This window comes from Nomia melanderi, chromosome 3 (genome assembly GCF_051020985.1).
Source record: "Nomia melanderi isolate GNS246 chromosome 3, iyNomMela1, whole genome shotgun sequence".
Taxonomy (NCBI): Eukaryota; Metazoa; Arthropoda; class Insecta; order Hymenoptera; family Halictidae; genus Nomia; species Nomia melanderi.
The window spans coordinates 3,165,697-3,192,529 of record NC_135001.1 but is presented as its reverse complement, the minus strand read 5'-3'; the positions used below and the strand labels follow the sequence as shown (position 1 = coordinate 3,192,529).

At 38.9% G+C, this 26,833-nt stretch overlaps 6 protein-coding genes across 7 annotated transcripts; 1 reads left to right on the top strand and 5 right to left on the bottom strand.

Moving 5' to 3' along the window:
- Positions 1-1,913: 1,913 nt before the first annotated feature.
- Positions 1,914-8,221, top strand: Karl (lipocalin/cytosolic fatty acid-binding protein Karl). Its single transcript, XM_031987991.2, has 4 exons — positions 1,914-2,188; positions 6,127-6,355; positions 6,924-7,095; positions 7,173-8,221. The coding sequence occupies exons 1-4, from the start codon at positions 2,030-2,032 to the stop codon at positions 7,330-7,332; spliced, it is 720 nt and encodes a 239-aa protein (XP_031843851.1). The 5' UTR covers positions 1,914-2,029; the 3' UTR covers positions 7,333-8,221.
- Positions 8,222-14,427: 6,206 nt separating this feature from the next.
- LOC143174339 (uncharacterized) lies at positions 14,428-17,078 on the bottom strand. The gene is made up of 2 exons (XM_076365668.1): positions 17,039-17,078; positions 14,428-16,144 (listed from the first exon to the last, which is right to left on the bottom strand). The coding sequence occupies exons 1-2, from the start codon at positions 17,076-17,078 to the stop codon at positions 15,756-15,758; spliced, it is 429 nt and encodes a 142-aa protein (XP_076221783.1). The 3' UTR covers positions 14,428-15,755.
- On the bottom strand, positions 16,836-19,429 carry LOC143174361 (longitudinals lacking protein). Its single transcript, XM_076365838.1, has 2 exons — positions 19,336-19,429; positions 16,836-18,437 (listed from the first exon to the last, which is right to left on the bottom strand). The coding sequence occupies exon 2, from the start codon at positions 18,424-18,426 to the stop codon at positions 18,130-18,132; it is 297 nt and encodes a 98-aa protein (XP_076221953.1). The 5' UTR covers positions 18,427-18,437; positions 19,336-19,429; the 3' UTR covers positions 16,836-18,129.
- A 4-nt stretch (positions 19,430-19,433) lies between these two features.
- LOC116432021 (longitudinals lacking protein, isoforms F/I/K/T-like) lies at positions 19,434-21,271 on the bottom strand. 2 transcript variants are annotated; one of them, XR_012998206.1, is made up of 3 exons: positions 21,147-21,271; positions 20,113-20,503; positions 19,434-19,537 (listed from the first exon to the last, which is right to left on the bottom strand). XR_012998206.1 is itself a non-coding variant. In XM_076365837.1 (2 exons), exon 2 carries the CDS (start codon positions 20,466-20,468, stop codon positions 20,166-20,168), a length of 303 nt encoding a protein of 100 aa, XP_076221952.1. In that variant the 5' UTR covers positions 20,469-20,503; positions 21,147-21,271; the 3' UTR covers positions 19,544-20,165. The 2 variants fall into 2 exon arrangements, 1 of the variants encoding a protein (XP_076221952.1); XM_076365837.1 differs by lacking the exon at positions 19,434-19,537 and having other exon boundaries at positions 19,544-20,503.
- A 1,395-nt stretch (positions 21,272-22,666) lies between these two features.
- Positions 22,667-24,490, bottom strand: LOC116432028 (uncharacterized). Its single transcript, XM_031988298.2, has 2 exons — positions 24,466-24,490; positions 22,667-23,052 (listed from the first exon to the last, which is right to left on the bottom strand). Exons 1-2 carry the CDS (start codon positions 24,488-24,490, stop codon positions 22,667-22,669), a joined length of 411 nt encoding a protein of 136 aa, XP_031844158.1.
- Positions 24,491-25,033: 543 nt separating this feature from the next.
- LOC116432033 (longitudinals lacking protein, isoforms F/I/K/T-like) lies at positions 25,034-26,827 on the bottom strand. The gene has a single exon (XM_076365491.1). It carries the CDS (start codon positions 26,817-26,819, stop codon positions 26,487-26,489), a length of 333 nt encoding a protein of 110 aa, XP_076221606.1. The 5' UTR covers positions 26,820-26,827; the 3' UTR covers positions 25,034-26,486.
- Positions 26,828-26,833: the final 6 nt, after the last annotated feature.

Below are 26,833 nucleotides of genomic sequence, written 5' to 3'. Positions count from 1 at the left end.
ACACACATTTTATACTCTAATAAAATGAATTTTCTAGAAAAATTGAGATATTAAAAACGAATGCTGTTTCCTTCTTCTTTCGCCCTATTTTACATTTTATTTTTAAACTTCTTATCGTTAATTGGTTCATTCAACGGTTACAAAAGGAACAGGATGTCCGATAACGGTGATAACTCCGTCTGTTCTATGTCAGATTAATGTTCAGTAATATACATATGCATCTTTCAGAACGTCTATACACAAATACTCATAATATTTCGTATTTTATATAATGAAAAGAATTTTTTCTATATATATATATATATAAGTATGAAGTGGAATGGAATGTTTTCAGTTTACTAAAACCATACAGAAACTACACCATATAAAGATAGCTTCGCGACAATATAGAATTATCTGTTGTCTAGCAGGTAAGATTAAGTCATCGCATCTCTCAGAAAAATTAGTCATCGCGGTAAGAGTCCTCGAAAGCTTAGGATTATACGATCACGAACAATACCCTTTCAATGGTGCCTTGTGCCCTGAATCATTATAAACTACCAAATTTGAACAGAAAAAAAATATTTCTAAAAAGAAATATAACGGATGGAATGTTTTTCTACGTAAATAATGTTAATGTATAAAATCTGTTTGACTCAATGTTTTCAGGTATTTATGGTGTAGTAACAGATATCATGAATCATGAGAATAATTAGTCATTTCGGACACGTTTTCGTAGGTTGAGGTGGTACGTCGAAGTTATTCAGAGAACTGTTACTGAATTGTATTTCGATAACGTTTCTTGAATAATAATCGTGAAGGAAAAGGAGTAAGACATGTCTCGTTTCACTCTACAGCCGCATACTAATTAAATATATCTCAATTTAAACGGTCGTTGAGACGTATTAAGTAATTAAGAGCTTGATTAATGCCTACACGCTGAATGCATACGAATAATATTTCTATATGTTTATTCGCGACTACAGCACACTGTTGAAACACAGCAGAATATTACTGCTATTGTAATCATGCATTATTGAACAACATAGATTATCAATATAATCGCGTGACTTTGTCAACGATTTATTTAAATACACAAATATTGATTCTCAAACTGCTACCTTCTGAAAACAATTTCTTAAAACCTGGAACATTTAAAATTCCTTATCTATTGTCACCAAAGGGACTCGAACTTTATTTCAAGAAAACAAAGACTGGATCAAACTCAGAAAAAACTAGAAATCTACAAAATTACATCAAATACCGCAACATTTATCGTTTCGTTCCAAAGATCCTATATTATAAATACATAAAATTCCCAGTCCCGTGTATAATTGATCGCAAAGGAACCTATGCAAACGGAAACTTTCTCTGGTCTATCGTTTTACGTAACAATTGCTATGGAAACGTTTCGGTCCGAATATTTTCGTTTCCCTAACTCGCCGTCACGTTAACCGTGTTAAGGAGAGAGAAAAAAACTCGATCGCTGATTCCCCATCAGCCGACAACCCCGATTCATCGACCTTCGATGGTATTCGCCGCGGCGCGTCACTCATTGTAGAGGAAACAAGCCTTGGTTAGTACGGGTCTCTTCGCGTTCGGTTTGCTTTTACCTTGAGCGAAACTCGCGTTCCAGCGTGCACGGGAACTATAAAAAACCGCTAAGATACGAGTGGTACGTACGGGCGAGAGCAAGCGGGACGAAATGCTCTAACAGTCGATGCCCTTCTTTAGCCGTGACAACGATCACGCCTACGATCGGGCACCGATCCTAAGCTAACCCGGCGCCAGTTATGAGGATTCTACGGGGGACGCGCGCGCGGGAACAAGTTGCCGATTGAAAACGAAAGAACAAGCAAGAATGCAAAGGGAGGAACGTGATAGTGGCCACCCCCTCTTCGGCCGTTGCAGATAGTAGTAGTCATGAGCGCGTCCGCTCTTCATTCTGCCCGGTTCCGTGGCCTTTAGTCACCGAGGCGGACCAACCGGGCGAAGAGGCAAGAAGTTCCGCGTGTGCCAAGTGGCTAGAAGCTTGAATGCGGCCAGGAGAATGCGGCCCGGAACGAGATGTTCGAGGCTCTGCACGCTGACAATAGTTCTGCTGCTGGTCGCCTGTATAATAGAAGACACCGGCGGTACTTGGAACAGGCGGGAGGACAAGACCAAATGCCCGAAAGTGAAGGCCATTAGAAATTTTGACATATCCGAGGTACGTACTCGCGGTGTCGTATTATCGTTAGGTCCACGGTAGTGTTCGCCGATCCGTGGAAGCCTAGATTCTGCTAGGTGTGCTTCTTCATTTGTGTGCGCTGTGTCGTGGATACCACAGTTTTCAATCGGGAGAGTGGAGACTTTTATTTTAAGAGTGATCCTTTTCGGAAGCTACATATTGTGTTTCGCAATAGGGACTCGATGAATCTTCGATGAAGGATCTAGAAGCAAGAGTTGTCTAGTTTACGTGGTACATCCGTTTTTCGTGTACCGTGAATCGGTGGTTTTGTTGTGCGAAATTTGCTAACGTGGTTATGAATGTTTAATGAGGAACAGGATTTTTTGGAATGACGCAAGTTCGACATGATTAAGTGTTCGTTGTGTTGATACTGATGGTACGGGAACTATAAATTTGGAGACATAACAAGACATTTTATAATGAATATTGTATTCCTTCTGTGGAAACAGAAAGTTTAAAATGCGAAATGAATTTAACATTGGTAGAGATAATTTAATTGAAATAAATACAGACCACTCTTGATATATTATGTTTATTAATAATTTATATTTAGCGTGTTTCACTGTTTTGGTTAAAAATGAAATATAATATAATATATAATTTATTTTCTATGGAAAAGACGCGAATACTGTTTTTGAATTTCCACTTAATTCGACAGCAACTTATGGCTTACTCGTTAATGTTTTCATATCACAAATGGATGATCACGTTGGACTTCTGATCAATATGCGTACTGAATGTGTAATAATAATTGCGGAGAGCGCAATTGGAGCGCATTCGTTGTTGAATACTCTGGATCGCATATAACTGCGATAACAGAAATTACAATTTCCTCTTCGATATCTGCCAGTTTTCTTTCATATCTTCAATGCAATTTATTTGTATATCCGGTGAAAAATTTACTTCATCAACAACATCCATTGAATAACTTTTTCAAGTATCGATCATCATTAGACGTCATTCATTTCCAATGAAATTACTTTTTCTTATTTGTTTGCTTCTTTCGTTCATTAAAAGAGTCGGGACAAGCCAATGCAGAAAAGAATCCTTTGAAGATAACAATGCTAAATTATATTCCTTGCACTTTAATTACTTTCAAATGCGTATTATGCATCGTCCTGATTTTCCTCTGCACATTAATTATTTTAGATTTTCTCTGATGTCACGATATCATTACTAAAATGATCGTAACACTAACGAAGGGTAACACATTTGCTTATTTAAAATTGACTTCCCCTTTTTATTAACAGCCAGACCAATGCAATTGCGACGTCATCTCAGAGTTCACAAAGGATTATTTTCTTCAAAGTTATAATGTATGCATAGTAGGCAACGAGTTGCATAAAATATCGCGAGCTTTCTTTCAAAGGAAGACTCCAGGCAGCGTATTTTTGGACCTTTATGCGCGTTTAAGAGAAGGCTATTTCAGACACACCTCGTGCATATCAAACTATGTACTTAGTTCCATCGAACACCTTTGTGCTGCCTAACACGTTTATCTCGATGAGTTCGTTTCTTACTTCATTTTGTTGTGAATCTCTAAGAAGTAGATTAGTGCCATTAATTTTTCTGAGAATGTGTGAAAGCTGACAAAGACATGTTCTCCGTAATTAAGGAAAGTCTTAATCAGTATGGCTTCTGTGAATGGAATTACGTATACAATATAAATATCTAATGATTCATGTTCAGTGATCTATGGAATAAAATACTAATCTGACAATGATTACAAATATCTTTATACTTTGCAGCATTCTCAGAGTTTTACAGATTCTTGTGACACTTCTTTAAGGAAATATTTATCTCTCAAGTTTTTGTTATATCTTAAATATTATTCCTTCAAGTTTTTTACTGTATATTCCTATATTTTCAACACGATATTTCGGTAACAATAAATTTTGCATGACAAACGTGAACTGAATTTCTCTAATAATGTTCTTTGTACCAAATTCATGTTCGGTTCTATCTACGATGACCATCGACTGCATTAGACCGTCGTTATTCTTTGGTAATCTCGACCAAGTCGATTCGGATAGGCCATGAAGCGACCCGTTTCCATTGATAACCCAAAAGTAACGATGCGATACGCATTTTTAAGATCGTTTTCGTGCTGTGGAAGATTTAAAGGGTTCAAGACTATTAGGATATTTGATATTCACTGAAAAGAGTTAGCGAACGTTTTATCGATTCAGAGTTCAAAATGAACGCGTTCCATGTGCGATGTGATCTTATGGTAGTAATAATGGCCCCTTTCACTATTATTCATTCTGAAATATTTTGTCTGTCCAGTCTGGAACGTAAATTACAGCATTTAAGTGAAATTAAATTTATATAGGCAACTTAATGTCACAGAGCATTTCGAAGATGAAACTTCCAATTTATTATTAACCGGAACTGACAATAGAAACTATTTATACAATCTCGTCACTTGCAAGAGCGATGGAGTACACTCGCTACACGACATTCTGCTCTATCCAGACGACTAAAAATAACTCGAGTATAGTTCAATTTTGAGGTTATTAGGCCCTTATATGTAACAACTCAATTATTTATAAGATATCAAATAACATAATTTCCTTGCCATTATTGCATAGAATATTCTCATGTTATTATTAATTAAAAAACGAAGTAAATTATAGTCCTGCTCACTGTGCCTCGATAGCTACTGAAAATCTGATTTATTCAGTGACAAACTTAACCGATGAATTTCCTGAAAGTTACATTAGCATATTTAAGTTGAATCATTTATTAATCATTTATTGAGTTTGAATGGCTTTAACATTAGTTAGCATTAAAGTGCTCTATAGTTGTCTTGAAAGAGGTGCTTTATTGTGGATGAAGTCAATGGATGAATACACGATGAAGAGAAGGGACAGTTTTGCATAACATGCTGAGCAAAATGACAGTCTGTGACAACGATTTCGTGACCTACCTCACGCGAACGCCGATGAACTGTTTGTGCTTACACAAGCCGAGGAATACCGAATTTTGCACTCTAGCATGAATCATATCATAAAATGGGTCACCTATCGTTACCAGCTGAAATTCGAGCTATTCGATTCGATACGAACGAAAACTCGATGGATCTCCTTCAAAATTATAATTAAACAGTTAAAGCAGTCTAAATGAATCACTTTGACAATTTTCCTTGAATAATTTTACTAGAACAAGTACAAAATGGTTTTGCTGCAACGAAACTTCAACGAGCGAAAACTTTACGACTCCAATACGCATGTCATACCGTTGAAATGAGTTCCCGTGGCATTAACATTTTAATCATCCTTTGCACGGCTTTCAAACAGAATCATCAAATAATCATTCAGCCATAGCACCGTTAAAATTGTATTAGTTATTTTCATTGGGAATCCCGCGTTCGTTGCTTCGCAGATTGCAATTATTGATATACGTTTGTATACAGTAATGAAGCAAAATATAAATTGATACATTCAAATTGCGCTGATATGATGAAATAGACCAACGAACGTTGTCATAGGAAATGCTACATTTAGGTATGTCTATGGGATAATGACGGTGTTCTGTTTATGGATTGTATACACGTTATCTATTCATTTTTGCTTAAATTTCGTCGGGCAGTAATGACAATAATACTAACAACAATGTAATAAGAAAATAAGTGTGAACGAACATCGATTAAAATGTTACAATGAATTTAGATGCAACGAACTGACCTGCAGTAATCGCGGCTCGAATAAATGTATTACCGCTTTCCCCTATTGATTCTCTCGTTCATTCAAACCCCAGTTATAATTCCTCAGTCGACAGAGAGTCTTATAGATGAATGGTAGATTAATTGTATCGTTCAATGTTCCAACGCGAACGGCAAGAATGCGAGGCGTAGACTCGCTTCCCATTAAGTTCCGTTCGTTGATACATCGATAAATAACATCTATTTCTTACAGTTCCTCGGATCATGGTACATAGTCCAGTATTATGCGAGCTCGGAAGAAGCGCTCGCGTACAGATGCATGCGAGCCGAACTATCAATTTCACCCGAAAATACCGAAGTTACCATGAATTTCACTTACAGTTTCACCGATGATCCGATCAATGAACAACTCATCGGTAACATCACCTGGAAGATTCCTTCTGCCGAGTTACCTGCACATTGGGTGCACGCCGAATTTCCATGTAGGTATTAACATTACCTTCGGTTATTTTACTTGGCAATTAACATCAGTATCACGATGCTGTATAAATTCTTAATAAATGTCCTCGGTAAAAAGGATGATTCTTTAAATTCCGTATATAGGTCCAAAAGATAGATTCCATTTAGATTGTACAAAAATGACTAGATACTGTTTAACACGTGAAACACCATATTAGTCACTGGTGAATGGCGCTTCTGAATGACTAGAAAACGTAGCATACAAGATAATCGATGTGAAATGAAAATGTTTAATGACGTAACTAAGTTGATAATAGTGTGATGCAAACATAATGCCAAGTGAATAATAACTGTTCCGGCTTTTCTTCGCTATAAAAGAAAAATTCTATGGAACGCTTAAGATTTCCGTGGCGCTTAACGAGTTAATACATAATGAAAACTCTTTTTTGAGAAAATGTAATCTTTCCTTAAAGCACATTTACTCTTTATCCGTTTGATTTCTAATAAAAAAATTTGTTTCAATGTGTAAATTTTTTACACAGAATATTCAACAACTTTTCCGAATCTGTACACAGTATCTTCGTTTTACAGATGAAGGAGTGTACAATACTTACGTGCTAGATTCAGATTACAAATCGTGGGCATTGCTTATGCACTGCGCGGAACAGAGCAAAACTCCTCGATATTTATCTAGCTTCATCATGAGCAGGCAGTCGAGCCTCGGAGCTAACGTTATATCCTACCTCCGCGAGAAGTTGCCCAGGTGAGTAACTGAAATACAGCTCGGCTGAGCAGGGTTATTTATACAGGAATTTAATTTATCTTGTTTTCCGTGAGTAGGTACGACATTGATCTGGAGTACATGTTCCCGATGGACCAGCAACAGTGCAACAAAACGAGCACTTCGGAAATGGATTTACTGATGCCACCATCGTTGATGTCCAGAAAACATTTCGCCGAGCGAAAACATCCACTCAGAAAAAAACACCGACGATTCTGAATATGTTTATTCGAGGAGAAGCGATGTTCCATGAATTCAGATGAAAGGTTCCAAGTAATACGCAACGGATTAACACATTGACTGCCACGAGAATTTCGAGCGTTTCGTATAATACTACTCATTCTTTCGTAATAATGGTAAATGGTATTACAATGAATTATTAATTATTTGATACCATACTTCTTAAGTTATACTATTATTTAGTTGCTTGTGTAACTAAATATTTTCATTCGACATCAATTTTTTTATTGTAATTGTTGTTAAGAAATTTTAAAGCTATGGTCATTGGTGACCATCGTGGTGGTCAACGTGTTAAATATTTTTATTATTCTTGATGTTTCGTTAAAATAAAGGGAGGATTTCAATTGTAAAATAAAATATTTGTATAAAAAATTCGTTGGGTTCTACGATGGTGGTTTCTTGGATAAATAGCAATTGATTAAGAACTCGTTGATAAGCTGTTCTACGGATTAATAAAATTATTTATTTGAAATATGTAATAATTGATTGTTAAAAGCCGAGAAATTAGACTATTGGCGATGATACATTGTATTTTCAGTATATTATTTAACCGAATGTATAGGATACATATGACGAATATACCGAATTATGCAGAAAATATTTATAATACTCAAAAGTAATTGTTACATTATAGAGATTATCCAGTACTAGTCTATTTATACGCGAAGTACCCAGAATATTTGATATTGAAATGTATGGCAACGTTATGTTTATAATATCAACTTCGTACACATAGTCACGCTTGTCACTTAAACATGTGATCAATTTAGGTACTTACATATACGCATATATGAGATAAGATGTATGATGTACTTTAAATGGCTGTAAATTTCAAAATGAACGTATAAATAAAAGATTAATTTAATAATACAGAATTGATTTATTCATTTGAATTACTTATTAATTGAATTAATAGCCTATTAATATCGAACTGAGTATCAGCAAATTAATGTTTGCACTATCAATAATTGAGAAATATTTATAACTTATTCAGTTAGAATTTAAATTCACCAGAAATCAGAAAGCAAATAGTGGCGTCATCGAACAGTAATATAAGAAATAATTCATTTTCTGTTATCACTCGGAACGTTATCGGCAGAGTATGAACAAATACAAACACCAACGAAAAAGGGTACCGTTGAGTGTCGGTATTTCAGAACAGTCATTTGTGCATTATATCTAGATGGTGCTGTCATTGCTTCCGGTTTTAGAATTCTACTATTCTCCATCAGTACCATTTGCTCACCAGTTGCGCATTCTACCACGGATGGCGCCACTGATTAAAGTTCATTTCCATTGAATAATTTTTGAAAACCTTAGCTCGGTACTTAATAAATTAATAATAACAAATAATAATTCATAAAAACATTAGTTGCCATTAATTTTCTAAAAATTCATGAAATTGTAATAAAAATCATTCAGAACGTCTTTTACATTTTAAAGTAGATAGAAGAGTAACTAAATGGGAAATTTATTAAGTAACACTATATTAGCTCGAGTATCTTAATTTTAAATCAAACGAAAAGAAACGTTGTTCAACCCTACATATTTATATTACTACTATAACAATGGGAAGCATAGGAGAAATGAATTGACACGGACTATCATATATTAAATACAATGTTTATTGCTTCGCCAAAGTATTCAATATTCCAGAAGTATATTTACGTTCTATGAATAATATTCGAGAGCATACTGACTCTTAAAATATTCGAAATACAATGTTTGCAGCCATTAGCTCTGTATTGTTCCTGATTAACGATGTGCTATCGGGGATAATACAGATTGCCCGGGTCTCACCGCGTGGAGGTTGCTGCTAGTGGAAACCCAAGGAAGATAGATAAGAACACATTGAGCATCGATGGAACATCTGTTTTCTGTTTTATGCAAATTCTTGCGAAGGTACATGTCGTTTGTTAAGTAAACGCAATTTCACTCTTCTCGTACGATAATCTCGTTGCAAGCAGTCGAAACGGACCGCAGGCTCGCATTCTGTCTAGAAAAGATACCTTTCGCTCTATCTCGCGGACTCTATTAACTGTACATAGTTTCGTTCGTGCTACAGACATTAAAGGAACTGTAAAGCCTGACTTACAATAGTTAAGAACTTAATCGACCAACTACTTCAACAACACGCTGCTCTCTATCGTCTCACGCAAGAAATCATCCAATCGTTACTGAAAGATTTCATTAACCTTACAGCTCGCAATATAATAAATACAAATGTCATTCGATCCTTTTGAATTTAAATTAATCCTTTGCACTCAGGAGGTGAATCTCACCATTTGATTCGACGCAGTGAAACTATAAAATCTGATATTTAATGTTGAACTTTGTATAATGCCTCAATACGTGAAATATTGGAATAAAATAGCTTTGTTCCTCAATATATTTGTGATTTTCCTTAGAGTTAACTTCAAAGAATATCGTCTTCGCCTCGTTAAAAAATGTTTACTTCTAGTGAGAATCTTCCGAGTGCAAAAGGTTACACATTCCTTTTCTATTACCATACGTTACTCTTTAAAGTAAACGCAGATATATAATAAATATAATAATCCTTTCTTTTCTGGTAAATTGTTAATGACAAAGAAGTTTTAATGAATGCTGTTATAGAAGAAAAGGAGGGATTCAAATTTCAGATGGAATACTTTCGTGATATGTAACATATTAACGCAGAGAATTTTAGAGGAAATCTTATAGAGTCCGAAACGTTGTAAGTGATTCTCAACGAAAATTTGTCGTGATTTTAAAGTGTCAATTGGATGATGTCTTTAGTCAGATATCTATGTTATTCTAAACGTAAGTTTCGAAACACCATCTAAAGTTTGTTTCGATGATATCGCCAGTCGATGTTATTGTTCAGAAATCTTGAAGGGACGCTTACAGTCGTATAAACTTGTACTTGCGACGAGGACAATCTGAACGGCCATGCGGACGTTCTGTTCTCTTGTCGAAGATCTCCGTTTCACTACGAAACACGTAAACTAGAGTAAAATAGTTTCATCTTTCGTCCACATACATATATTAAGACAAGCGTCTGCGGTAAGATTCATACGAAATATAGTTTCTCGTTAATAGTCCGTTATCTTCTCACAGTTGAAGCACTATCTCTTGATAAGGGATATTTATGTACATGAAAGCATGCTTAACACTGCAGGGACCAGATCATTCCAAATATTTTAAACACTGCACTTTTATTATTTTTTTTCCGGAGCTACTGAAAATTCGACAAGTATGCAAAGTACGAAAGATCCCAACTGCACCGTAGAAGTGCTTCGATAAAGACTAGAATTAAGTACGAGTTCATTAGAATTTATTTAAAGCCTTATCGAACACTTATTAATAAATATTTTTTAAAGTAATTTATAAATACTGTAATCGAATAATAGAATACGTTTATTCTATTCAGAAGTCTATCAGATTTAAAATAAAACGAAGATCTTTTGAAATCATATTAAACATTCTATTCTATTGGTATTTAGACAACCATTTGTGTCATCGATTCTGCAGTCTATTTGTTAAAGTTTCCACTTGCAACGTATTGCTTTCTAGTATTAAACTTTCTTTGAAAAATAGAGTATAGCTTAAAACGATATGGATACTTTCTCTAGGCAGACAGAAACACTGGCCCGTCTAGTGTTAAACGTTACGTATACTCGCGTATATTGCACTATTATCCACGTAGGAAAAGTATGAATTCTTTATTATTGCGTTGACCTCTTGAACGTAAAAACTAGAGCGTATCTTTGGCACAATTAAGAGGTATTTGCAGTTCTGAAACATCTCTTCGTTTGTTAATCTAAGCTACCACCAAGCCGTCGATCCCATTGTGGCTCTCGTTATACAAGGTGTCCCCAAAAAAAACGGCGCAGTTTCGAATCGAACAGCAAAAACAATGTTAAGAGAAGGATTAAACAAACACACGTACGCTATATCCAGTCTACAAACAATATCATTCTTTGCTAGATCTCGAACTAGTGTCTTTTTCTTTGAGGCTACCCTGTATACAGTGATACTTCGAAAAAAGCTCGCCTTCGAGGGATTAACGACAAAATAGGCGTACACGCCGATTTTAGTGTTTCGTAAGAAAGAATTCATTTTTGAATATAAAATCTGTCAACACAGTAACTGATATGGTGGTCACTAATAACTACAGCTTCAACATTGCTTGGAAATGATTACAATAAGAAGATTGATGTCGAATAAAAATATTTAGTAACGTAAGTAATACGTACGTAGTATATTGGATAACAGTGTAAGAATTGTGATACCAAATGGTTAATAATTATTTCTAACGCTATTCATCATTGGTATAAAACAATAAATAATACTATGTAAAACACTAAAAAATCTCGCGACAATCCACGTGTTAACTTCCGATTGGCGATCGTTACTTGAACCGAAGGCGAGCGTTTCTCGGGCCGTCGCTATAATTTAAGCACCAGATTACAAAAAATTGAGACGGATTCGTTTACTGTCACCTGGCCATTTCTGTACACGTGTATCAATTTCCCAGTTGCTACGCATTTGTAAGTATATCTTATATCATCTACGCACAGTGTACAATTACGACTTACACGCTAACAGATAATTCGTTAATACCTCGTTCCTTTGGCACAAACTCGACAACCACACCGATCACAAACATCGAAAATACTTTTAGCGAATCGTGCGCCATCGTCGAATATCCTTGATCGCTTAGCTTTCAGTGCCACACACTTAAGTACGTTCGTTACGTATATACAAGGTGAGCAGAAAAATAATATATTCTCGTGATGAACACCTTCGCGAAGTGGCACCATTCCTTTTTAACACGTTCACTGGCGTATTCGAATTTCAATCTCTGAACTCCGACATGAAAATCTCGTGCAGTGTTATGAGGGATAAATCATTGAGTACCGGTGGACAAGATGTTTTAAACAAATGAGGAAATAAATATTATCTTTATGTATGTTAATTCTGTTTTAACAATATTGCAGACCATTTTGATGAAGTTTGAATAGTGATTGATTTGCCAGTTAACGTGTTAATTTCTATTCTGAATAATCTCGCGTGTGCATCCCATTGGTGGATATTCGTTCGTGCCGGTACTCCCACACATTCTCTAAATGCCCTATATACTTTGTAGTTTCACAGAATTACCCTTCGATTTAAAGATACTCGCGGTTTTCAGCGGTGATTGGAAAAACGTTCGAGAACCACCAGTTCAATTAGTAAAATCATGGAAACATATGTCTATATGTTTCGTAGTAACTTCCAATGGGAACAAAAATAAAAGATATCACATTGCGATAGAACGCAGTGTGCTGTAATATTTTAACGAAATATCAATTTAAAATCTCATAAAATTTCAAACACAAAAGGATCATCCACAACGAAATGACATTAAACAGTTTTTCTAATAATCGTTATATCTCCCCTAATAGTGAAATAAGTACGCACAGTGATATAAAAGTCCACTTATCGATTAACCACGAATATTCACGCGCAATTTCGCAGCGTATATACACAACAAATAAAAAAGAACCAGGACAATAATCATTCCTTCTCCCGAAAAACATGTTAGATATGTAAAACACATCGGGCAACAAAAAATAAATCTTTCCTCCATGTTCAACAAACGTCACTTTCGTTCGTCGCAGAACTGAAATCGATCGCGGGCGAATAAACGTATATAAATAAATAAATACTTCAACGAACTAAATAAATACACGCGTGAATTAACACGTCTACTGCCACGGTGGTCACCAGTGACCAGAACTTCCGAATTGCTTGGAAACAATCACAATGAAAATATTGTTGTCGAGCAAAAATGTTTAGTAACGCAAGCAACTAAATAATAGCATAACAATAGTAGCGCAACTACTGTAAAAAACTGTAACAGCAAATCAATAATTGAGTTGTTTCCAGATTAAAGCGATTAATTCCATTATTCGAATGTTCTCAAATCTCAGCGGCAAAACGATTAACCAACTGTTTACGTATGCAATTACAAACTCCGTTATTGTTCATGTTACAGAGTTAACCATTTTACCGAATGAACAGCACAATTATCTCTGGCACCGTTTATCTCTTTGCTACGAAAGGATAAGTGATATCACGTGGAACGTTCGGAATTCTTATGGCAGTGAACGCGTTAATCAACAAGAGAAACAGCCAACAGAAAAGAATGTTTCAGTGTCGCAGCTCGAACGCGCAGTTCGTGTAAAGATGGATCCTCTGGTGGTCCCGCAAGTGGTGCCGGTGCTTGAACCGTTTTTTGCACCAGGCACACTGAAATCTGGGACCGACGCCGCACTCCAGCCGTAGGTGCCTGGTCAAGTTGCACTTGTGCGAATACGTGCGTCCACACTTCGGGCACAAAAATGGCGGCCCGTCCTCCAGATCCTTCAGCATTTTCCACACTGTAACATCATATCGTGGAGTCAGTAAAAAAAAAAAAATATATATATATATATATACATGTATATATACGTTCGACGGTGAAACAGAAAATTGTTTTTTTAGACGGAATCGGGAGAAGCGTGTATTGGCGGCAACGTAACATTGAAAACGAAAAAAGAAGACGCACGAGGACCTGATCACATCGAGCCATGCTATTGTGAAACGAAGTTCGATTTGATCCTCTGTAATTTCAGCTGGAAAGTCAGATTCGTGCCGCAGGGGTTTTCATTCGCTCGAACTGTCCTCAAAAGACGCCTCTAACATGCAGTTACCAACATCTCCACAAATTCGCTTGCGTTTTGCAAATTCATTCGTTAAATTGGAAATTAATGTATTTATTAAACTAAGCGGTGTATATACATATTTCGTTTCTGGCAGTTTCCATATGAACGCAGTTATGGAACGGGAGTCATTTTATCTAACGTTTCTTGGGTGTTGTATTCCGAATCGTTTGACGATTCAGAATGGAGGTTGATCGGTTTCGTGTGTTATTTTGTAAAATAAAAAATATTTATTTTGAACACTTTACAATAATCATATATCTGTTTATATTTGATACGATTCACGCGCGTCGTGCGTTTCTTCTTTCCTGAATATATATTTTATTAGTATATTCCTCTTGGACTCTGTTTTACTGGCACTACATTCTCTAGAATGTGTGTCACGATACATGTACGTAAGTACGTCGTGGTACTTAGCCACATCGTAAGTCATCACAGCTTTCATTACGCCAATAAGTAAGGTGTATACAAAACGAGAATCGATCGATTTGATCCTTATAAAACTGTTGATTAATGCACTGTTGAATGTAAAGTAGACAGTCCTAATCGGTGAACACGAAGTAACAATGGCAGTGAGTCAGTCTATGCTTACGGTTAACAAAACAATAGACGAGTTTCAGAGACGAGCAGAATTGTTCTCTAACCTACGAACAATGAACGATTGACCGTTGCATTTTCATTCTCGGAAAGTTGGTTGTCTGCATAAAAACTTTGCCCGGCTCTGTAACTCTAGAGATCCTTGTCTTCGGGTCGTAAATAAAAATTTGTGAAACATGTAAAAATAAAATAAGAACCTGTATTGTAAATCTTGGATTAAACTTTCAACACAAACTCAACATGTTTCTGCGCAATAACAAAACTTATACACCGGACTATACATCCGATTCGGTTTAAGAGTAAGAAAACATTGGTTAGACTATGATTTCATAACGATATTAATATAATAATTGTTAATCACGGTATTATTGTACAAAACATTCGAAACACCCGCGGGCAGTAGTCGAGAATACAAATAACTAGACTTATTTAACAAGAAATAAAAGTAACATTCTTTCACCTATCCTACGTATGGTATTGCACATTCTGCGATTCAAGCTTCCATGGAAAGAACCTTCCCAAGAATGAAAAATAAAAAAGGAACAAAAATCAATTGTAACGCTTCGAGACATTTGTTCAATCTCAAACTAACATGACTCAACGCTGTTCACAAGTCATTAAGCATGTAGTTACCTCATACACAAGTAAGTCTAAAATACACAACAAACTCCTCCATTCGAGCTCTCGTATTTCACGAAGCCAGCATCCAAAATTACCGGAGAACGCGCGTGTTTAGCTGACTCGACTGAATATCGGTGGTACAATCGACGCTAAACCATTTCGCATAGGAAACCAAGTAAACGATATAGCAACCAAAAAAGGGAGCACAGCAACAAGAATGAAATCCTTCTGAAAACTTCAAAAGTCGCGATGAAATCTTCAAACTAAAAACCTGCGTAACTACTAAAATCTTTACAGGATTCACGTATCGGTTACCAGATGAACTCGAAACGACCATAAACTTCATCTACTATCTTCCTCCTATGCTCAATAGACAACAAGGATTCCAATTTGTATCCTTCCGCGCCTCTAACACTGTTTTATCCACCGAACATCAGCCATCCATTAAAATTCCTTAACTTAGGACTTCTGATGCGTCCTCATGTGCAAGATCAAATTGTGCTTGTGCTTCGATTTCTTGTGGCACACCGGGCACTCGAATCGTGGCTCGACGCCGCATTCGAACTTGATGTGCCTGTTCAACGAGTGAACTCTTAGATAAGCGTTCCCGCATCGGGGACAAGAGTACCCGGAGGAATCGCGAGTCTCCACGATCGTTTTCTTCTCAGGAGTCTTTTCTGCAATGGCGGACTCCGTTTGGCAGTAGTCCGCGTCCTGATCCTTGTCAGGACTCTCCGGATCCTCGGCTGCCGCGTTTTCCGCCATCTGATTCTTCGCCATCATCCGCAGGTACAGAGTCTGATACTGATAGTACCACTCGATCGGAGCACCTGGCGAGTACTTGCGGTCTAGAAAACAGACAACCAGATCAGTATCGTTCACCGCCGTTCCGCCCGCAAACCAGTTTCCAATGATTCCAGTGATACGATGGTTACACACACACGCACACGCACACACACAGTGTTAGCCGGTCTGGGTTTCGAGGGGAACAGACGTGTATTGTGTGGCGACAACGCGACAAAACTGACACAAAGCACAGGTCGGGCTACACTCAACCGGTTCACAATGAAAGCACATCACATGGATGATTGGAATCACAACCAACAGATCTCCTCCGGGGTTTCAGGCTTCGACCGTCGTAGGTACAGACATTTTCCGCGCGTCTTCGAGGCGAAGAGACGTCTCAAATTGTTAATACTCGTTAGTTCAGGGTTTCTTACGTGTATCAATGCACGGTTTAGGGGATCGACGAGGACGACGTCGTTTTTCGATTTGCAGCCAGTCAAAATAGAGGAGAGAAGTTTAAGTCGTCGTTCTAGGATTAGCAGTTTCTTCAGGAAACTGCGTATGATCATCTTTGTGATGGTACTAGTGATCTTAGAGCGGAGACTCGTTAAACTTTTGTCTTCCATTTTCGGTGATAACGTGGAAGAGAAACGACGTCGGTTTGATATGTTTCTGTCTTGAACATTCGTATATTATACAGTAATCATTTCAATGGTTAATAAACAAATCTTTGTGAACCGTAATTACCACTGTTTTTGAATGTATGCGAATGAGAGATTTGATTGTTCAATGAATGGTAGCTAGCGTGTCCGTGTGAAAAAGAAATTAGACCGTAATTATATGTTTGTATTAACGAGAAATCAGTTTGTATGGCCAAAACCCTCGATCGATGTTAGGTTTTCCATTCTTTCGATGAGCGAATGTTAAATCAGCATAAGACTCGTGGAGTAGGTTACGGAGATGGAATTCTCCCCATGGATCGAACTCGTTTTCCATTGCGACATTCAGTCATTAAACCGACAACTTTTCAGTGAATTCGTTTTATTCCATAAAAAAAATGGAGGACAGTATGTTCGTCGACTCGGATACAATTGTTCGGTGAAGTGCATCGATAACAATGACAGGAATGAAACGTCGCGGATACGATCGACTGCTAAACGGAGAATTGGTGAAAATAGAGTCCACATTCGTTAGAAAATACGATTGATCGTGATTTACAAACTCCCTCCTCGTGATTCAGGTATCGGGGACTTACAATGTACGTAGAAATCGGTTATAAACATTTACATACTCGGCTCGGCGAGCGTACTCGATATTCTCGTTCAAAGTGTCTCGAGATTAACGTTAGTTTTGGCCAGCGTTAATCGTCACGCTTATCCTAACTACGAACAAAATAGCGAACTGAAAGCATCATTCTGGACAAAGAACACTATTGCTCGAAAACTTCGAATCACTTGAAATATTTACAAAAGACGCGACAATATACAATAGATTCGAAGAAAAGCGGGAGAATCCACTTGTACATTCTCGATTGAAAGAATCGAAAGTCACTGCTAGTCGGCCGAGTGATCCAAACTTTTCCAGCCGTAGTGTGTGCTATTAAAAACTAATTAAATTGTTTCATTAATCGTATCTATAGTCGTACAGTCTTATCGCGATTTCGTTAATACGATTAATTCCTTACGGATCAAGGGACCGAGGAACCGCGTCGAGTATTTTAACGGCAGTTCGCTTTTAAGGAACATTGTTTAGCGTTTAAACAAACGTGGAAGATTTCTAAGGCAAAAATGGCACGCACGGGTAATCGTGCGATAACGTAAAACGTCTCTTTACCCAGACTTCTCTTAAAAAGTGATTAAAACGTAACGTTTGTAGATTAACGATGCGTCGGATCGAGTTGAATTTAAACATTTCAACGTAACTTCTAAACTGACCGAAGGTTAAACGTTCTCAAACGCTAACAACGAGCCACGTGCGCCATTTGTTGACCCGGAAAACACGTCTGCCGTTTCGTACGATCGAGAATAAAAAAATTGGTCGAACGTGTTCAACGGATTTTCCGTATCTTATGACGACCCTGATAGTGTTCGTTCAATTTGTACTGATGGTAGAACTTTTTCGGGCACAGTGTGCAACAGAATTTCTTTTCCTTGTTACCACACTCGACCCTCTGGTGCCTGAGCAAACTATCCCGCCATTTGTACCTCTTCCCGCAACCGAAACAAATGTTGATGGCGGCGCTGTCGTTCCGCGAGCTCTTCCCTTCCGATTGCTGCTGCGACTGACTTCCGCTGGACGCAAACTGCTGAAAGCTGGACGATATGGCGTATGGCAGCTGCAACATGGAGAACGCATCTGAAATCGAAAGAAAGAAAGGCAACGTTTAGTGACTATCCCCTAAACTGCTCGGTCGTGTATGCGAAATAGCGACCGCGAGGAATTAGAACGTTGCTGAACGCGAGAAAGAATATCTACGTGTTCCTCTGCCGAATGAAACGCGATTGGATCGATGTAACATGGAAATATCAAGCTTTATTTCTCCGTGGACGTTACAATCAGGTGAACTTGTCTTTATAGAGAACGCTTCTTTGAATCGAAGATGAAACAAGGATAATGACGCGCAAGAAGAAACTATCGAAGAAATTTTATTGGAACGAAAACAAAAGCACGTATCGAAATTAAAGAAATTTATTTCTTTCGATTTTCGTCTCTCTATGTTCAAGGAGGCTGCGCCGTCAACAATCAACATCAACGGAACTTTACTAAATAATAATTAAACAATAGTAAATACATAACTATTCAGATCCTTAGATAACAAAACGGAAAAATCGAACGTCACAAAGTTAATCGATCGTATTAACCGTTGAATATAAAAATTAAAAATGATAAAGAACCCAAACGTAATAAATAACTACGCTGCGGATTCAGTGGAGAACATTATTTAACCCTGTATAGTTCGCTTGTAACTTCTGCAATTCAGTCTTCATAAATAGGAAGGAATCATTTAAATAAAGACTGACCTTCCTTTATAGTAACGTTTAATAGAAGAACAAACCTTTTTAATATCTTAAAATGTTCGTACTATAAAGGGTTAAGGTAATGTCGGTTCAATCCTCAGTTTAATAAACTAGTCCAAACGGTTTACAATAAAGGGAAAAATCCAACACGTTTCAACTGAAAGAAAAGAAAAGGGAGGAGCAAGGTGAATTCGCTTCATTGTTGTTTGTGGTTAAGGTCAAGATGGCGGTCTAACTCGTAGCGACGATTGTATCTTTTCCCACAGAGGATGCACACGTGTCGTTTCTTGTTCTCGCCGCACTCGGTGGACCGGTGTCTTCTCAGATTGCTACTGTATTTGTAAGACTTGCCGCACTCGCACTGATAGACATCCGCTGGTCGAGGAATTAACAAGATATCGCAAGGCGAGACACCATCCGCATTGTACCAGCGATTCCCTGAAAAATGAAGTCTCTTAACTGGTGTGAAACCCTGAGAAACAATCGAGTGATCGCCTGACGAAAACTGCACAGTCAAACTCCGTTGTTAGTCACAATTGATTTATTTCTAACTACACCGGATGATAATAAAATACAAAAACCAACGAGCCGTCCACGTTCATCGACACCGATCCAAAACATTCATCCGTTATGCGTGCGACAGTCCGATAAGTCTCGGCGTTATTGCAATTAATATGTACAACTTCACAACGAACTACGAATATCTATCGCAACACACCTGAATATCATCACCAGCAACTCCAACAATTACAATACTCTCGTGACTGTTCATAAATCATTCGACTATTAATAAAATAAGACAAAGTACATTTTTATTCACGGACAAGAAAGTAAACCGGCTCCGTCTACACATTTGGCGAACATTCCGTCCAACAATTAACTCGCGAATACAAAAGAAATCTCTGAATTATTAACAAATTCATCGACAACAATTACCGAAAGTATCGATACGAAATAGAATTAAAACATCTTGAACACAAATAGAACAAATGTAAGACTCGATAATGTCTCACTTCCAAGATGGCGGACGCTCGCGCGGCCATCGCGAGCACGTGGCGCTTGGCGTTCATACACCGTGGAGAGCGGTTATATGGTTTTTCAGTTCGTAACGATACTTGAACTTCCTGTCGCACATGTGACACGAGAATTTCTTCTCTTTGTTCCCGCAGTCGACCCTCTTGTGCCTCTTCAAGCTGTCCAACCATTTGTATTCCTTCCCGCAGTCGGTACACACGTAATTGGCTTGCTGAACGGGCACCAGTCCGTCCGTTCTATAATTCTGTTCCTCCGAGTCCGTTAATTGTCGCCTATTCCTGAACGATCTACCGCAGAGCTGTTCGGTCCTGCGTCTCGCCTTCTTCTCCAGCATCCACAGCGCGTCGTATTCTCCGGTCTCTTCGACACCTGCAGGAGAAGGAAAAACCGGTAAACAATAATGGACGGCGGAACGGAATCTAGCGACAGAAATTTAGCTAACGAGGCGAAGTGTTCTACGGGAGGGTTTAAAGTGATCAGACACAATCTCCACATGTACTGTCAACTCTCAGCTTCAGATTTAATGAACGTACACGCAGGTACAAATACTTGACAAGTTCATCGACACCGATCGACAACGTTCGTTCGTTATACGCGCGACACTCCGGTAAACTCGGCGTTATTGCAATTAATATGTACGACTTCACAACGAACTACGAATATCCATCGCAACGCACCTAGATCGCCACCAATCCGGAAAATTACAATACCTTCGTGATTGCCCCTAAATCATTCGATTAAATAAATATGAAAAAGTACACTTCTACTCACGGACAAGAAAGTAACCCGCCTCCATTCACACATTTGTCAAACATTTTGTCCAACAATTAACTCGCGAATACAATTGGCTCACTAGTATCCCTGCGTCTTAGATACTTGAACAGAAATCTCCGAATTATTAAACAATTCGTCGACAACGATTCCCAAAAGTATCGACACGAAATACAATTAAACATTATTGAATCCAAATAGAACAATATAAAAGCCAAAAAATCTCACATCCAATATTTACCTAACTCGGACTCGAATTTGTTTGGCACCCAATTGTATTTGAACTTTCAGTCGTATACAAAACATGAACATTCCTTCTGATCTTTCGACCACTCGACTGCGTAATGTCTTTTCAGACTCTCTATCCATTGATACTTGAAAAAGATCTTGGTCTTTTCCTTTCACTTGCTTCCCAGCAGTCGGTCCTTGCTTCATCCGCCTCCTATCATTAGAATTCTCTTCGTCACCTGTAGCAGAAGGAAAAACCTGTGCCTCCTTCTATACTCTGCTACTAGAGGACTGCGAGAACTAAAAGCATTTCTCATTGCTGCTCAGTCCATAGCTATTTGTACATGTACATTCCGTAAACCTCCAATACTCGTTCTTCCCGCGTTTAAAGCAGAGATCTACCAGAAAGACTTATTGAAGATTCCACTGGTAGATCCCGGACGAAACGCTCTCAGCTTCCTCTTCTTTTCAATTCCTTCCTTCTTCAATAACCATTGTTATCACCCTTCGAACTGGTAAATAACAATAGGCGATGAAACGAGTGACAGAAATTTAGCTAACGGGACGAAGAATTCTGCGGGAGGGTTTAAAATGATCAGACACAAGCTCCAGATATAGTATCAACTCTCAGCTTCAGATTTAATGAACGTACACGCAGGTACAATTACTTGACAAGTTCGAGCGAATAGTACAGTCTTGCCGACCGAGGCTGGGACCATTGCGAAGAGTCACGTGATCACTGCGATGATATATTGGTTCTTTTTCCGGATGGATGTAACGAGTTAGAAATTTAACTGAACGGAATAGAACGAATAGATTTGTTTGCGAAATAGTTCTCTGTTTTGATTACTTTTATTGGCTGCGACAGTTAAATGTAATTCGTTCGTTAACGTTCTCGTTTTCAGTTGACTCTTTCTGGCGCTTGCTGATAGGATCCAATCTTGGTCGTCCTAATAATACACTCGCGTAAGATTAATCAAAAGATTGTAATTACTTCCTCGACATTATCTAGTCTTACGGACCCTATACAGATCTATTTCATTCAACATCTCACCTTAAGGATTATCGTTAGACCGAACGTTCCATTGCACGCGCGCGAGCGGCGCAGCATACTCGATTACTTAAGCTACCAAGACGAACGAACTCGGTTTGATTATTTCGCGTGGAATACAAACATCATTGTCACGGTTAAACGGCGCAATTCGGGATTCTGGTAACACCTCAAAAATAGCATTGGGATGACGCGCCGTACGCATTCCATTGGCGAAAGTATCGAGAACTAAGACACGAAGTCACCGTTTCAATTACTTTCTCTCGACTCCTGAACTCTAACTCCGATATTAACCCTTTCATGGCCGTCCGGTGCACTCGGACAAAAGTGAATTTCAAACCAGCTTCCACTACGGACTCTGTGATGTGTCAATAAATAACAAAGAGAAGAAGACAATCGAGCCGCGAAAGGGTAAGAACTTAGCTCGAAACTTCGCGTTTCCGGGGTAAAGAGAAGAGATTCGTCAAAGTGATCAAGGGGATTCAAGAGCTGGTGGTCTCCTTGTCGCCACAGACAAGCCTCTGGTGTCTCCTGAGAGTGTCCAGCCTTTTGTAGCCTTTGCCGCACGCGTTACAGTAGAACTTCTGCCGGTGCAGCCACTCGACCTCCTCTTGCAGCTTCTCCAAAGACGCGTCGCACTTGGTCTGATGCCGTTTCAAGCTGTCCATCCGCGTGTAAGCCCTGCCGCAGCCATCACAACGGAATTGCTGGTGGGACTTAACACTTTTCTGCGCCATGTTGGTTTCGACGGTGGTCAAGATGGAGGAGTCGCAGAGCAGGTAGCTCATGGGCAGCTGTCCGTGGAACGAGACTTCGCAGATGTCATCGTCTTGATCCGCCTTCTCCGCGTTACTCTCCGCGTTCTCGCCTGCAAATACGCGTCAATCTGTTAAAAGGGACAAGGAGGAAGTCCTTCCTTTCGCAGGAAGTGGCATTCGCGCGGAGGCACTGCCGAATAGCGAGAAGCATGCACACTGCAAATGTTACCTCGCGATTGCGTTGCTTTCGGGCAAGGTCGAGAGGCTGTCTAGCTGATTGCTTTTCGGAGGGAGATTTCAACGTTGTTAGTCGGGTCTCACAGATCGATTTTCGCTCGGGTTCTAGCGGAACAAGCGAAGGATCACTCGCAGAGAAAGAGACAGAGAGAGAGAGAGAGAGAGAGAAAGAGAGAGAAAAAGAGAGAGAGAGAGAGAGAGAGAGAAAGAGAGAGAGAGAGAGAGAGAGAGAAAGAGAGAGAGAGAGAGAGGGAGAGAGAGAGAGAAAGAGAGAGAGAGTTATTCGATTTACGAAACGTTCGAATATGTGATTTTATTTAATTCCATTTTGACGATACTCGGTTGAGATACAGTTTCTGTACGTATTTACAAAGCATAAAATTTTTCTTCGCACGGCATTCCCTTGGTCGGCGTTGTTTCTTTGATCAATGCTCCTTTCCACTTTTTGTTGGACTAAGTCCTTACTAAATGTAAACAATCATTGGAACGGTAATTGTCAGAGAAAAGCGGAAAGAAAATTTTTGGTAGAAATTTTGACGATTTCGGTTGAGACACTCGTTTAGAAGTATTTTCGTGTCTTTTAGTAAATGGAACTAACGTGCTTTGATTAGAAGAACGTTGAATAGCTTGTAGGTCAAGAGAATACTGTACGCACGTATACTTTTCAGGGCAGATTTTCTCCTATGAAAACTGATGCCCGTTACAAAGTTGATTCTCGCTACATATACTATAGTTATACGATATCTTCCGCGCGTAATTCGCCCGTACAAAGTTTAAGACTTTTAACGCGAACAAGAAAATTGTACACGAAGAACAACCCTAACTACAGATTAAACAACCGACTGCAAACGTTTATGCACGAAACGTAAACTCGTACGAATCGCTTTGCAAGAACTGATAAAAAAAAGATATTAACCGTAATTCATCAACAGCACACTCATCGGTGCATGCGAGAAGGGCACAAACATTCGCAGCCAAATTAACCAAGAAGACAAAAGAAAAGGAAATAAAAAACGAATAATTCGTAGAACGTAAATAAAGCCCAATGCACATTTGCGATTGTGCAACCATTCACTTCCAGTTACAAACAGTTGCGGATAACAAAAAATCCTGAAGGAAGAATAAGGGGAAGAGAATAACGAAAATTTCGAATAGAAGAAGGAATTCCTTGAAACCGTTTTACGGTACAGAAGAACGTCGGCTATCCGAATACTGGTCAACTCGAGTACCGATTACGAGCATATAAATGAGTCACGTTCGAAGACAATGTAAGTAACAACCTTTACATTCTGGAACATGTATTAATCTCATCGTATGTTCGAGTATCTAATTCTCCTTGCCCGATCATTAGAAGAATCGATTAGGGGAAGAAGTTTCGGATAATCGACGTTCTATTGTATTTACTTATAGTTTAATAGATTTTTCACGAATATTAGGACCCCAAGTGAATATTAGGCTCGCGATAACGGTTCGCGGCAAAGGAAGATGAAAGAGTCATCCCCGTGGCTCACTGCGACATCAGTTGCGGGCTGGATGTCGCGAGCAATGCCGAGTGAGCTGATTTCACGTGGGAAATGAACGTCAACGGCTTGACGAACTTCTTGCCGCAGAAACGGCAGAACAGTCTTTCCCCCTTCACTTTGCAATAATTCTTCTCGTGGCGGCGCAGGCTGTCCAAACGTGAGAAGCTCTTGCCGCATTCCTCGCAGATGACCGTCTTCGTGGACTTCTTTCGTTCCTCCACTTCCGGCGAGTCGTAGCTGCTGGCAACGAACTCGAACAGTGTCTGCGAGGCGTCGTGGTCCGTTTTCAGGTACCAATCGAGCACCTCCGCTTGATTCCCTGCGAAGAACGAACAGCTCGCGTTAACTAATTGCCGGGAATATGGCGGCGCTCGACGAGCGGGTGGGGACATGCAGCGGGAAACAAAATGACGCCGCTCGCGCGCCATTATCGTCTGCTATACGTTATTTCGTAAAAGATGTATCGTTCAATTGTTCTCTTTTTCCGTGCGGAACATCGACGAAGGACGAGATGCTTGTCATGGGTACGTGAATTCATTCGAAGAGATTATTATTCTTTCGTATACGTTTATTGATTTCGATCGGTATTATAAATTACGCAGTCGGGGGACGCTGTTACGTTCGCGGGGCAGGCTGTAACCTTTAAATACGGTTCATCCTGCGCGACACACTACGGTTAATATACGTTGCATGCGGTATAAATAAGTTAAATGGAAAATGGATGGGGAAATATTTCGATTCGATATACTTATTTAGTTAGAGTAGAAAGGAATGACGATTCGAGTATGAAGCGAGTTACGAATGCTTCGAACACAACGGTACGATTAAGCCTAAGAAACTAAAAGCGAAATGATAATGTTCTGGAATGGGTTACGATTCGACTGTCAGGTTCACTTTCCTTCCATTAATATGTCACGAAAGGAAACTATCAAAAATTATCTAATATTGATAATTGTATAATTTGATAATACTGCTGCTGTCTTTAAATGAGTAAAATGTATCATAAAAAAATAAGGGGAAAGGAACCACGACATCATAACAAATGAAGTTTTCATCGAAGTCAAGATGATTCGAGATCATCGTTTCAGGGTAAGCCCGGGATAGTTTGACCACATTCTCATAAAGCTTGAAACTTCTTAAAAGTCAAACTTATTACTTAATTACGAGTTTGCAATTCTCAATGCAAAGTCTACAAAACTATAACGTTTCTTCGTTGTATCGTATTTCGTTTAAATAAAACGAAAGTCAGAAACTCTGCATCTCGCTGAAATAAAAGAAATCAAAGTTTCCTCGTGTTTCAATTGATTAGAAAATATCAAAATAACTATTAAATTATTTGAAGATACCAAAGCCTATCCTCCCTCGTGAATGGACTATCTCGGGCTCGCTACGCATAGTATATACCATATATTATACACCGTCGCGAAGAACGATCAATCGATCCGTTGTGAATCAAATTATAGACAACCCTCGAATAACACGGTCGGAAACTACAACAATCGGATGATTAATTATATAATACGATGCTTCAATTACACGGTGTCTTTCTGTACGAGTCTAATTATAAATCTCGTGCAACATGACTCTGAATAACACTTAACCGGCCGACAACGCATTCAAGTGTTCAGTGTCAACTGGTTTCTCATGATAGTTACGATCTCCCCAAGAAAAGTAAAACTTCTGATACACAGAAAATCTATCCAGCAGTGCATTAGAAATTTCCTTTGAAAGAGTAAACCGGTTAAGTACTGATGGCCAAGTATCCGAGGGTTGACTGCACGTGATTAATTCGCCCAGGTGGCTAGCGGATCTTTCGGCGGCGGGTTCTCGCACTCGCCGCTCGCGTCGTGCTTCGTGTTGTAGTGATTGGTCAGCTCGTATCTTCGATAGAACTCTCTGCGGCATATGCGGCACCGGTGTTTAGGAAGTTTGCCGCACTCGAGCCTCTGGTGTCTGCGCAAATTTGCCATCCACTTGTAGCCCTTGCCGCACTCGCCGCACATGTACTTTTGCATCGCCTGGGAACGGATCCTGGTGACCCGAGGCCTGTACACCACCGGCGGTAGCTGGAAGTCCTTCGTGTCGACAAACTCCAGGTGTCCCATGTTGTTCATCATGGCTGCACCGGCTG